The 12,853-nt window shown below is 43.4% G+C and overlaps 1 protein-coding gene across 1 annotated transcript in view; it reads left to right on the top strand.

Annotated features, from left to right (window-relative positions):
- The window catches only part of PITPNC1 (phosphatidylinositol transfer protein cytoplasmic 1), a 262,884-nt gene that overhangs the window by 211,084 nt on the left and 38,947 nt on the right, over window positions 1-12,853 (top strand). The window contains exon 6 of the mRNA XM_069543730.1: window positions 4,119-4,214. Within this exon, the coding sequence (XP_069399831.1) occupies window positions 4,119-4,214 (96 nt within the window). The remainder of the gene's footprint in view (window positions 1-4,118; window positions 4,215-12,853) is intronic.

Below are 12,853 nucleotides of genomic sequence, written 5' to 3'. Positions count from 1 at the left end.
CCATTTGGATGTAGAGTTCCAAAGAATAGCAAGGAGAGATAAGAAAGCCTTCCCCAGGGATCAATGCAAAGAAATAGAGGAAAACAATAGAATGGAAAAGACTAGAGGTCTCTTCAAGAAAATTAGAGATACCAAGGGAACATTTCATGCAAAGATGGGCACAATAAAGGACAGAAATGGTCTGGACCTAACAGAAGCAGAAGATATTAAGAAGAGGTGGCAAGAATACACAAAAGAACTGTACAAAAAAGATCTTCACAACCAAGATAATCATGATGGTGTGATCACTCACCTAGAGCCAGACATCCTGGAATGTGAAGTCAAGTGGGCCTTAGAAAGCATCACTATGAACAAAGCTAGTGGAGGTGATGGAATTCCAGCTGAGTTATTTCAAATCCTAAAAGATGATGCTGTTAAAGTGATGCACTCAGTATACCAGCAAATTTGGAAAACTCAGCAGCAGCCACAGGACTGGAAAAGGGCAGTTTTCATTCCAATCCCAAAGAAAGGCAATGCCAAAGAATGTTCAAACTACCACACAATTGCACTCATCTCACACGCTAGCAAAGTAATGCTCAAAATTATCCAAGTGAGGCTTTAACAGTATGTGAACCAAGAACTTCCAGATGTCTAAGCTGGATTTAGAAAAGGCAGAGGAACCACAGATCAAATTGCTAACATCTGTTGGATCATCGAAAAAGCAAGAGAGTTCCAGAAAAATTACTTCTGCTTTATTGACTATGCAAAGCCTTTGACTGTGTGGATCACAACAAACTCTGGAAAATTCTTCAAGAGATGGGAATACCAGACCACATTACCTGCCTCCTGAGAAATCTATATGCAGGTCAGGAAGCAACAGTTAGAACTGGACATGGAACAACAGACTGGTTCCAAATTGGAAAAGGAGTACGTCGAGGCTGTATATTGTCAGCCTGCTTATTTAACTTATATGTACATCATGAGAAAGACTGGGCTTGATGAAGCACAAGCTGGAATCAAGATTGCCAGGAGAAATGTCAATAACCTCAGACATGCAGATGACACCACCCTTATGGCAGAAAGTGAAGAAGAACTAAAGAGCCTCTTGATGAAAGTGAAAGAGGAGAGTGAAAAAGTTGGCTTAAAACTCAACATTCAGAAAACTAAGATCATGGCATCCGATCTCATCACTTCATGGGAAATAGATGGGAAAGCAATGGAAACAATGACAGACTTTATTTTGGGGGGCTCCAAAATCACTGCAGATGGTGACTGCAGCCATGAAATTAAAAGATGCTTTCTCCCTGGAAGAAAAGTTATGACCAACCTAGACAGCATATTAAAAATCAAAGACATTACTTTGCCAACAAAGGTCCATCTAGTCAAAGCTATGGTTTTTCCAGTAGTCATGTATGGATGTGAGAGTTGGACTATAAAGAAAGCTGAGTGCCAAAGAGTTGATGCTTCTGAACTGTGGTGTTGGAGAAGACTCTTGAGAGTCCCTTGGACTGCAAGGCGATCAAAGCAGTCCATCCTAAAGGAAATCAGTCCTGAATATGCATTGGAAGGACTGATGCTAAAGCTGAAACGCCAATACTTTGACCACCTGATGCAAAGAACTGACTGACTGGAAAAGACCCTCATGCTGGAAAAGATTGAAGTCGGGAGGAGAAGGGGATGACAGAGGATGAATGGTTGGATGGCATCACCGACGCGATGGACATGAGTTTGAGTAAACTCCAGGTGTTTGTGATGGACAGGAAGGTCTGGCATGCTGCAGTTCATGGGGTCACAAAGAGTTGGACACGACTGAGCAACAACTGAACTGAAACTTTGATAGGAGTAATTATAAAGATGTAAAGAGAAGTCTAAAGCATACCTAAGGCTGAGGAAGTAGACACTAGGAAGAACAAACTCAGAAGGGGCCCATCTCCATGGCTGGAGCTTGACCTCCTTGCAGAGATTGTGACCATAGCCCACTGGATAGCAGAAAAGTTTGCTGGGTTTCCTGGACCAGAGGTGGACCAGAAGTGGTCCACAGTTGCTGGGTGGCAGAAAAGTTCCCTCTGGGTATAAGTGAGATGAAACTGGTGGGCAAGAATGTAGAGTCAGGGCACCACTGGCGATGTGCGGCTGGAGCAGAGGGGTGCCTACATCAGAAGGGCTACAATGAAGGCCAGGATTCCAAAGTCACCAAGTAGCTGTGCACTTTGGACATGTAACTGGGACAGAGCAGCACTTCATTCCCCTCTCCCCGCAACAGGTTGTATAGCGGTAATAAGATTCACACCAGGAAGAGAAGCCCCCTTCTTCCTGCAGGGTTCCTCTAATACAGGGCTTACTGTCATACTCACTGTCAAGAAGTGCTTACAGGGTCTGGTCTGTTAGAGCAGAGGCTAAAGGGTGAGTTTGGAGCAGAAGGGCAATAATGTAATAATGTGATAATGGGTGATCGAAAACTATGTGAATTAAATTAGGAAACGCCGCCTAATCTGTCAATAACTCCCTTAACCCCTGTTCATTTCCCCTTCTTTCAGTCCCATAAATTTTACCACCAATAAATGTCAAAGCTCTCTAACTTCTCTTGTAATTTACTCTCTAGCAGCTCATTTGCCTCTGGGGTGTTCCGTTCTGTTTTGTTTTCTTAATGAGGCACATGTCTTCTCTGGCACACACTTAAAAGAGACTCAAGCGAAAAGAGAGAGAAACACACAAACACCCTGAGACCCGGTGTTTCATTTCATGTTTCATTTCTCCACTCGAACTTATTTTCCCACCATTTCTCCATTTCATTTCAAAGCAATCTACCTATCCCTCCCAAACACTTTGGGAGTGTCTCCAAGCACTTGACTTCACGTGGCCATGGTCGGAATCAGAGCTGATCCAGGAACCAGTCTTCCTCTGCCTTTAGGAAAATGCAATGGCCTCCTCAGTTCAGACCGGGGAGTCAGTCTCCTTGAACAGACCTGAAGAGTCCAGTATCTAACCATTATAGAAGGAAATTGGTGACAGAGCAAACAGCAGCCTGGGCAGATAATTACCAGCACAAATATTATTCAGAAAGCATTTGGAAAGGACTAGCAGTTTCAACTTGTAAAGCGCCCTCCAGATGCTATCCTGGAGGAGAACATGTTATTAATAGGCTCCAAATTTGTGTCAAGACAATGTTCTTAGGCATCAACCACCTTCTTCTTCCAAAATATTTCGTTCTCTTCTGGAGAGTGAGATTTAATTAGTGTTAGCAGATGATTCCCTTGAAGGAATTAGCTAAACAGTGAGATAGGGATAAGACTTTCTCCAACGGTGAAGTGATTTGCAAACTTAATCTTTTCACTGTCCTCCAGAAGTGATGAGAAGATATCCCTGTAAGGTCAGAAAAAATTGGTAGTGGGGAAAAGTAGAGGAACTTAGTCTTCCCACCAGAGTGTATATCTGTATACGTGTCTCTCTTACATATTTCTTTGCAAGTATTGGGCATTCTGGGCCAGGCATCTCAATACTTTTTCAAGCTCCACCTTCATACCCCTATCTGTACCAAAGAAATCGTGCTTTTAAATAATCAAGAATAATACACTGGGTAATGGGATTGTGGACAGTCTTTATTTACTTCTTTTTGTTTATCTGTATTTCCTGCAGTGAGTGTATGTTATTTCCAAAATTAAATATATGTAAACACTTTAATGAAAAAAAAAAAACCTTATTTTTCTTCTCTAAATCTCAGGCTGTATCATTGCTTTTTGTCTCCCATCTACCCAGAACCTTTTTAGCCTCTTCCCTCTCCCTGTTTAGATTAACTGCCAAAAATCAGCAGACTTCCTTTTTGGAAGAGACTTTTGGAAGAGATTTATTTCTTCACTCTTGAACTTCTAAAAACAGCTTGTTTTATCTTCTTCCCCTCACCAAGCAGTGATTGATGCTACACCTGCCTCTGAAGTGACAAAATGTAAGCGATGAATAAAAGCTTCTCATGATTCTTGCACATTCTGAGGCAGTGGAAAGCTCTCACCAGGGGCACTGAGCCATGTGAAGATGCTCTGTGGGGAGTTATTCTGCCTCACGCACCACTGGGCCAACCTGCGGGCACCTTGAGGATCTCACCTACCGTCACTAACCTTTGATTTGTTGCTCTGCTCTTTCAGATTTTTGATAACGAAGCCAAAGATCTGGAGAGAGAAGTTTGCTTTATCGATATTGCCTGTGATGAAATTCCAGAACGTTACTACAAAGAATCTGAGGTGAGCAATAGACAGGGTGTCATGTGGAAGAGAGTTATTCTTTCAGCAAACTTTTATTAAGTCCACCCTGACCCAGGGCACGTCCATCTGTCTTTGTGTTGATTCAATTTGCTGTTACATCTTACTGAATTCTTGACTGTGAGTCTCCGAGTGGAGTTCCTACTTCTTGGGGCCCATCATTGACCCCAGCTGCCACTCAGTTTCAGTGAGGTCTTCTGTCTCCCCAGCTCTGCCGTCATTCCGGGCAGCAAAATAACTCACAAGGCTAAACCGCCCAACTGATAGCTGGCCTATAAAACACAGCGGCCACCTCTGGCTTCCTGTTTGGCCAGGCCTGGGGCCAGCCTGTCTCCCCGTCTGCAGGGGCTGTGTTTTATTTATATTTGAGGGGTCTAACCCAAAAATAAGGCTCAATGAGTCCTCCCTGAGTAAATTTTGAAACTTGGGCAGCTTGTGTTTGCACAGAAACTTTGTCTCAAAACTGAAAGGACCTTCATAAAGCCCTCTCCTTTTTTTAATCTTGACTGAGAATAAATTTAAGAGAATATCTTTCTATATGATTTCCACCTACCAGAATCCACTGTTTGCCTCAGTGCAAACTTTTATCCTGTTAGTATAGGTCCCCACTTATGGCCTGTTAGTATTTTTATGAATGGCTGCTGATGGAACTTGGGTGACCCCCTTGTAAATAATGTCCCAGCCCAGCAACAACAGATGCTGGGCTATTTTTGTTGTTTAGCAACATGCAACCAATCACAGTATGTTTGGACTCGTGGCCCTCTTCTCGTCCTTGAGCTGTAACACATGGACCTTGAAACTCTTTCCTCGGCTTCATTAAGGCTGATTTAAGATGTAATAAATAAACCCGGTAAGAGTGAATTCCACCGTGACAGATGCTGGGCTCTGAGTATGGTTCAGATTTTTTTTGCCTCCACCTTTTGGGATTCATTTGGATGTCAGGGTCTAACCCAGTCTTAGCTGCCTAATTGCAGGCATGTGCTCTGCAGCTGCTGTCCCTTCAGATCTTGGGAGAGGCTGATGGGAATGACTCTTGGTGAGACTCAAAGGCTGAGCCTTTGAACGTCATCCATTTACATTATACATTGCAGCCAGCCACACTCATGAAATGTCAGAAAAACAAAGCAAAATGCTCTCTGCATAACTGTGGACCTGCTCAAGAAGAGAAATTTGGCCTCCCCTTGTCTTCCTTTTCTGTGGTTTCTTCTCAAGGCCACCAGTACTTACGGGGCTTCAGTGACGGGAAAAGCGCCAGGCAGTGCACTGGGTGAAGCTGCTGTCTTGTCGCCTCTGTGGCTTCTTGAGCCTGGGCGGCTGTTACCTTACCTGAACATCCTGGTCCCTTTGGTAGCTCAAGCCATCTAGAAAGGCAGTGTTGCCAGAACACTCTGAACTGATTTCAGCTCTTCCTCTCAGATGGCTTCAGTGTGGTCCTGCCTGGCATCGGGGATCCCCTGATTCAGTGGAAAGTCTTAGCACAGATACAGAATACTAATGACAAAATCAGCAAGACTCACTGCTAGTCAGCCAGTGCCTGACTCATCTCCCTGTGCTTTGTGCTCCCAAGAATCACCACTGGAAAGCTTTTCCTCACTGACACAGATATTCGAGGAACTTTTTTTTCATGCTTCACTGTCATTCATTTTCCCAGGCCATAAAGTATTCTTTTCGAGATACAGTTTGACCAAGGAAATGAGAGAGGAATAGACATTCATCCAGTAACTATGTACTGAGTACTCACTGCGTGTCACAGACAATATTTAGATGGGGACATGGCAACGAATGAACAGAAGAGACACAGAGGGTCTCTTGCCTTACAACACTTCCAGTCTAGCACGGGAGCCAGACAATAAAGAACTAATTCCTTAATAAACATGTGGAGTTAAGGAAGTTTGCAGGGAGAGACCATGATAAGGAAACTGAACATAAGATGATGGGATCAGGAAAGATGCTCAGGAAGACATGACCTACAGGAAGGAAAGAGCTGGGGTCAGTGCTCCCGGTGGAGGTGACACCTTTGAGGAAGCAAAAGAGACCATTGTGGCAGCAGCAACAGAAGGAAGAATGGCAGGACAGGAGGTTGGGAAAGAGGATGAGGCCACGTTAAGATGCTTAAAGATTTTATTTGCCTGCAGTAGAATGCCTCTGAAGAAATTAAAGCTGGGGCATCATGTGCTCTGATTTATGCTTTTAAAAGTTTGCTCTGGGTAGAGAATGGACTGTCCAGGAGCAGAGTGGAAGTCAGGAATCCACTGAGGTCATTGGAATTCTCTACTTTGGTGTTTATTTAGGTTATATGGTAACTTGAGCTGGAGGGCTGGGAACAGAGGGTTCTGAGGTATCTATTGAAGATAGAATTGATAGGGATTGATCATAAACTGAGTGTGAAGATAAGAGAGAAGGAAGAGGCAGGATGACCTTAAGGTTTACTGCGTGGACAACAGATAGATGGGGGTGAGAAAAGAGAAGAAATGGGTTTTGGAGAAAGACGAATAGATATTGTGATGCTGGTGAGACATCTAGAACAAACAGAAATAAGCTTAGATAAGAGATCTGGGCTGGAGACAAACTGGGGAGTATTTTGGAAATAGAATGACAGAATGTGGTCTACTAGAGACGGGAATGGCAAGCCACTTCAGTATTCTTGCCTTGAGAACCCCATGAACAGTATGAAAAGGCAAAATGATAGGATGCTGAAAGAGGAACTCCCCAGGTCAGTAGGTACCCACTATGCTACTGGAGATCAGTGGAGAAATAACTCCAGAAAGAATGAAGGGATGGAGCCAAAGCAAAAACAGTAGGCAGTTGTGGATGTGACTGGTGGTAGAAGCAAGGTCCAATGCTGTAAAGAGCAATATTGCATAGGGACCTGGAATGTTAGGTCCATGAATCAAGGCAAATTGGAAGTGGTCAAACAGGAGATGGCAAGAGTGAACATCAACATTCTAGGAATCAGCGAACTAAAATGGACTGGAATGGGTGAATTTAACTCAGATGACCATTATATCTACTACTGTGGGCAGGAATCCCTTAGAAGAAATGGAGTAGCCATCATGGTCCACAAAAGAGTCCGAAATGCAGTACTTGGATGCAATCTCAAAAATGACAGAATGATCTCTGTTCGTTTCCAAGGCAAACCATTCAATATCACAGTAATCCAAGTCTATGCCCCAACTAGTAATGCTGAAGAAGCTGAAGTTGAACGGTTCTATGAAGACCTACAAGACCTTTTAGAACTAACACCCAAAAGAGATGTCCTTTTCATTATAGGGGACTGGAATGCAAAAGTAGGAAGTCAAGAAATACCTGGAGTAACAGGCAAATTTGGCCTTGGAATACAGAATGAAGCAGGGCAAAGGCTAATAGAGTTTTGCCAAGAGAACGCACTGGTCATAGCAAACACTCTCTTCCAACAACACAAGAGAAGACTCTACACATGGACATCACCAGATGGTCAACGCCAAAATCAGATTGATTATATTCTTTGCAGCCAAAGATGGAGAAGCTCTATACAGTCAGCAAAAACAAGACTGGGAGCTGACTGTGGCTCAGATCATGAGCACCTGATTGCCAAATTCAGACTTAAATTGAAGAAAGTAGGGAAAACCACTAGACCACTCAAATATGACCTAAATGAAATCCCTTATGATTATACAGTGGAAGGGAGAAATAGATTTCAGGGACTAGATCTAATAGATAGAGTGCCTGATGAACTATGGACTGAAATTCGTGACATTGTACAGGAGACAGGGATCAAGACCATCCCAATGGAAAAGAAATGCAAAAAAGCAAAATGGCTGTCTGGGGAGGCCTTACAAATAGCAGTGAAAAGAAGAGAGACAAAAAGCAAAGGAGAAAAGGAAAGATTTAAGCATCTGAATGCAGAGTTCCAAAGAATAGCAAGGAGAGATAAGAAAGCTTTCCTCAGGAATCAATGCAAAGAAATAGAGGAAAACAACAGAATGGGAAAGACTTAAGATCTCTTCAAGAAAATTAGAGATACCAAGGGAACATTTCATGCAAAGATGGGCTCGATAAAGGACAGAAATGGTCTGGACCTAACAGAAGCAGAAGATATTAAGAAGAGGTGGCAAGAATACACAGAAGAACTATACAAAAAAGATCTTCACAACCCAGATAATCACAATGGTGTGATCACTCGCCTAGAGCCAGACATCCTGGAATGTGAAGTCAAGTGGGCCTTAGAAAGCATTACTACGAACAAAGCTAGTGGAGCTGATGGAATTCCAGTTGAGCTATTTCAAATCCTGAAAGATGATGCTGTGAAAGTGCTGCACTTAATATGCCAGCAAATTTGGAAAACTCAGCAGCGGCCACAGGACCTGAAAAGGTCACTTTTCATTCCAGTCCCAAAGAAAGGCAATGCCAAAGAATGCTCAAACTACTGCAGAATTGCACTAATCTCACATGCTAGTAAAGTAATGCTCAAAATTTTCCAAGCCAGGCTTCAGCAATGCGTGAACCATGAACTTCCAGATGTTCAAACTGGTTTTAGAAGAGGCAGGGGAACCAGAGATCAAATTGCCAACATCCACTGGATCATCGAAAAAGCAAGAGAGTTCCAGAAAAACATCTATTTCTGCTTCATTAACTATGCCAAAGCCTTTGACTGTGTGGATCACAATAAACTATGGAAAATTCTTCAAGAGATGGGAATACCAGACCACCTGACCTGCCTCTTGAGAAACCTATATGCAGGTCAGGAAGCAACAGTTAGAACTGGACATGGAACAACAACAGACTGGTTCCAAATAGGAAAAGGAGTACATCAAGGCTGTATATTGTCACCCTGCTTATTTAACTTATATGCAGAGTACAGAAACGCTGGGCTGGAAGAAGCACAAGCTGGAATCAAGATTGCCGGGAGAAATATCAATAACCTCAGATATGCAGATGACACCACCCTTATGGCAGAAAGTGAAGAGGAACTGAAAAGCCTCTTGATGAAAGTGAAAGAGGAGAGTGAAAAAGTTGGCTTAAAGCTCAACATTCAGAAAACGAAGATCATGGCATCTGGTCCCATCACTTCATGGGAAATAGGTGGGGAAACAGTGGAAACAGTGTCAGACTATTTTTGGGGGGGCTCCAAAATCACTGCAGATGGTGACTGCAGCCAAGAAATTAAAAGACGCTTACTCCTTGGAAGGAAAGTTATGACCAACCTAGATAGCATATTGAAAAGCAGAGACATTACTTTGCCAACAAAGGTCCGTCTAGTCAAGGCTATGGTTTTTCCTGTGGTCGTGAGCGCCAAAGAATTGATGCTTTTTAACTGTGGTGTTGGAGAAGACTCTTGAGAGTCCCTTGGACTGCAAGGAGATCCAACCAGTCCATTCTAAAGGAGATCAGTCCTGGGTGTTCTTTGGAAGGAATGATGCTAAAGCTGAAACTCCAGTACTTTGGCCGCCTCATGTGAAGAGCTGACTCATTGGAAAAGACTCTGATGCTGGGAGGGATTGGGGGCAAGAGGAAAAGGGGACAACCGAGGATGAGATGTCTGGATGGCATGACCGACTCGATGGACGTGAGCCTGAGTGAACTCCGGGAGTTGGTGATGGACAGGGAGGCCTGGCGTGCTGCGATTCATGGGGTCGCAAAGAGTCAGACACAACTGAGCGACTGAACTGAACTTGGAAATAGGAGAATTTAAAGTCCTGAGGATAATGAGAGTGAACAAGCATAAAGTATAATGGGAAGGGAGTTCAGGTCCTAGTATCACATTAGGACAGTAGTATTTGGAGATCAGGGAAAGGATGGAGAGGCCTCAGTAATCTGCAAAGAACTGGGCAGGGAATTAGATGGAAAAGAAGAAGAGAGCACCAAGGAATACAAGTTTCAAGAGAAGAGAGCAAATGGTTATGCTTAGTGCTGCTGAGAAATCAAATAAGATAAGAATGGAAAACTGTCTCCAAGAGCAGTGGCTGTAAACTGAAAGCATCCTTACCCCATAAGGATGCTTACAATGTCTGGAGACATTTTTGGTTGTCACAGCTTGGGAGTGCTACCAACCACTAACCACATTCTAGAATGAACAGGACAGCCCCCACAACAAGAGTTGTTTAGTCGCTAAGTTGTGTCCAACTTTTTTCTGACCCCATGGTCTGTAGCCTGCCAGACTCCTCTGTCCATGGAATTTTCCAGGCAAGAATACTGGAATAGGTTGCCATTTCCTTCTCCAGGGGATCCTCCCAACCCAAGGATTGAACCCGAATCTCCTGCACTGCAGGCAACCAGATTCTTTACCTCTGAGCCACCAGAGAATCCCAACCCTCAGCGTGCAAAGGCTGGAAAATCCTGCCCTGAAAGTAAAGGTCATTGGAGATTAATTGGATCTCTTTCATTGGAGGTCTCGATTTCACTCATTCATTCATTCATTCATTCATTGGTGATCTGGATTTTGCTCTCACACCCAGAGCCACCCCTGCCTGTCCTGGAATCTTAGGGTTACTTAATGGATGTGGGAGAAAGGGGCCCCAGAAGGCTCAACCCTGCACATTCTATCAAGCACTGCTTCCCAAACGATCACCAGCCTACATTACATGTAGGATTTGTTCTCATTCTCTCTGGCAGTTAGACCGGAAAAGAAAGAGCGTAATTGGGAATTGCAGTAAAACTATAGGGAAAGTGTGTTCTGTGGGATTCCCTTGTGACCCAAACCCACCATCATTCAGCTTTCATCATCATCATTCATCATTCATCATTCTAGAATCCAGATTGCTGTATGAACCAACCAGAAGGGAGAGAGTGAGTTTCCAAGGCTGTCTGGGTTGTGTGTCATTAGCCAGGGACGGAGAATGAGGGATAGAGATACCAAGGGAACATTTCATGCAAAGATGGACACAATAAAAGAAAGAAATGGCATGGACCTAATAGAAGCAGAAGATATTAAGAAGAGGTGGCAAGAATACACAGAAGAACTATACAAAAAAGATCTTCATTACCCAGATAACCGCAGCAGTGTGATCACTCACCTAGAGCCAGACATCCTGGAATGTGAAGTCAAGTTGGCCTTAGGAACCATCACTACAAATAAAGCTAGCGGAGGTGATTGAATTCCAGTTGAGCTATTTCAAATCCTAAAAGATGATGCTGTTAAAGTGATGCACTCAGTGTGCCAACAAATTTGGGAAACTCAGCAGTGGCCACAGGACTGGAAAAGGTCAGTTTTCATTCCAATCTCAAAGAAAGGGAATGTCAAAGAATGCTCAAACTACTGCACAATTGCACTCGTCTCACATGCTAGCAAAGTAATGCTCAAAACTCTCCAAGTGAGGCTTCAACAGTACATGAACCAAGAACTTCCAGATGTTCAAGCTGGATTTAGAAAAAGCAGGGGAACCAGAGATTAAATTGCCAACATCCATGGGATCATTGAAAAAGCAAGAGAGTTCCAGAAAAAGATCTATATCTGCTTTATTGACTATACCAAAGCCTTTGACTGTGTGGATCACAACAAACTGTGGAAAATTCTTTGGGAGATGGGAATACCAGACCACCTTACCTGCCTCCTGAGAAATCTGTATGCAGGTCAGGAAGCAACAGTTAGAACTGGACATGGAACAACAGACTGGTTCCAAATTGGGAAAGGAGTACGTCAAGGCTGTATATTATCAACATACTTATTTAACTTCTATGCAGAATGCATCGTGTGAAATGCCAAGCTGGATGAAGCACAAGCTGGGATCAAAACTGCCAGGAGAAATATCAGTAACCTCAGATATGCAGATGACGAAGAAGAACTATGGCAGAAAGTGAAGAAGAACTCAAGAGCTTGTGAAAGTTGGCTTAAAACTCAACATTCAGAACACTAAAATTATGGCATCCGGTCCCATCACTTCCAGCGAATAGATGGGGAAACAATTGAAACAGTGACAGACTTTATTTTCTTGGGCTCCAAAATCACTGCAGATGGTGACTGCAGCCATGAAATTAAAACTCTTTCTCCTTGGAAGAAAAGTTGTGACCATCCTAGACAGCATATTTAAAAGCAGAGACATTACTTTGCCGACAAAGGTCCGTCTAGTCAAAGCTATGGTTTTTTCAGTGGTCATGTATGGATGTGAGAGTGGGACTATAAGGAAAGCTGAGTGCCAAAGAATTGATGCTTTGAACTGTGGTGTTGGAGAAGACTCTTGAGAGTCCCTTGGACTGCAAGGAAATCATACCAGTCAATTCTAAAGGAAATCAGTCCTGAGTATTCATTGGAAGGACTGATGCTGAAGCTGGAGCTCCAATACTTTGGCCACCTGATGCAAAGAACTGACTGATTGGAATAGACCCTGATGCTGGGAAAGACTGAAGGTGGGAGAAGGGGATGACAGGGATGAAGTGGTTGGATGGCGTCACCGACTCAATGGACATGAGTTTGAACAAGCTCCGGGAGTTGGTGATGGACAGGGAAGCCTGGCGTGCTGCAGTCCGTGAGGTCGCAAAGAGTCGGACACGACTGAGCAACTGAACTGAACTGAGAATGAGGGAAACAACTGGTTTAGAAGTCAAACCATATCCAAACAAATTTCTCCTCTGTACACTATAAATAATTAACATCCTTCTTCCCGCCACAAGAGTTTCCTTTTAAAATGAAATCAAACCTTGTCATT

Source organism: Ovis canadensis, chromosome 11 (assembly GCF_042477335.2).
Source record: "Ovis canadensis isolate MfBH-ARS-UI-01 breed Bighorn chromosome 11, ARS-UI_OviCan_v2, whole genome shotgun sequence".
NCBI classification, from domain to species: Eukaryota; Metazoa; Chordata; class Mammalia; order Artiodactyla; family Bovidae; genus Ovis; species Ovis canadensis.
The sequence above is the reverse complement of the archived record's forward strand: the minus strand, read 5'-3'. Positions and strand labels throughout refer to the sequence as shown.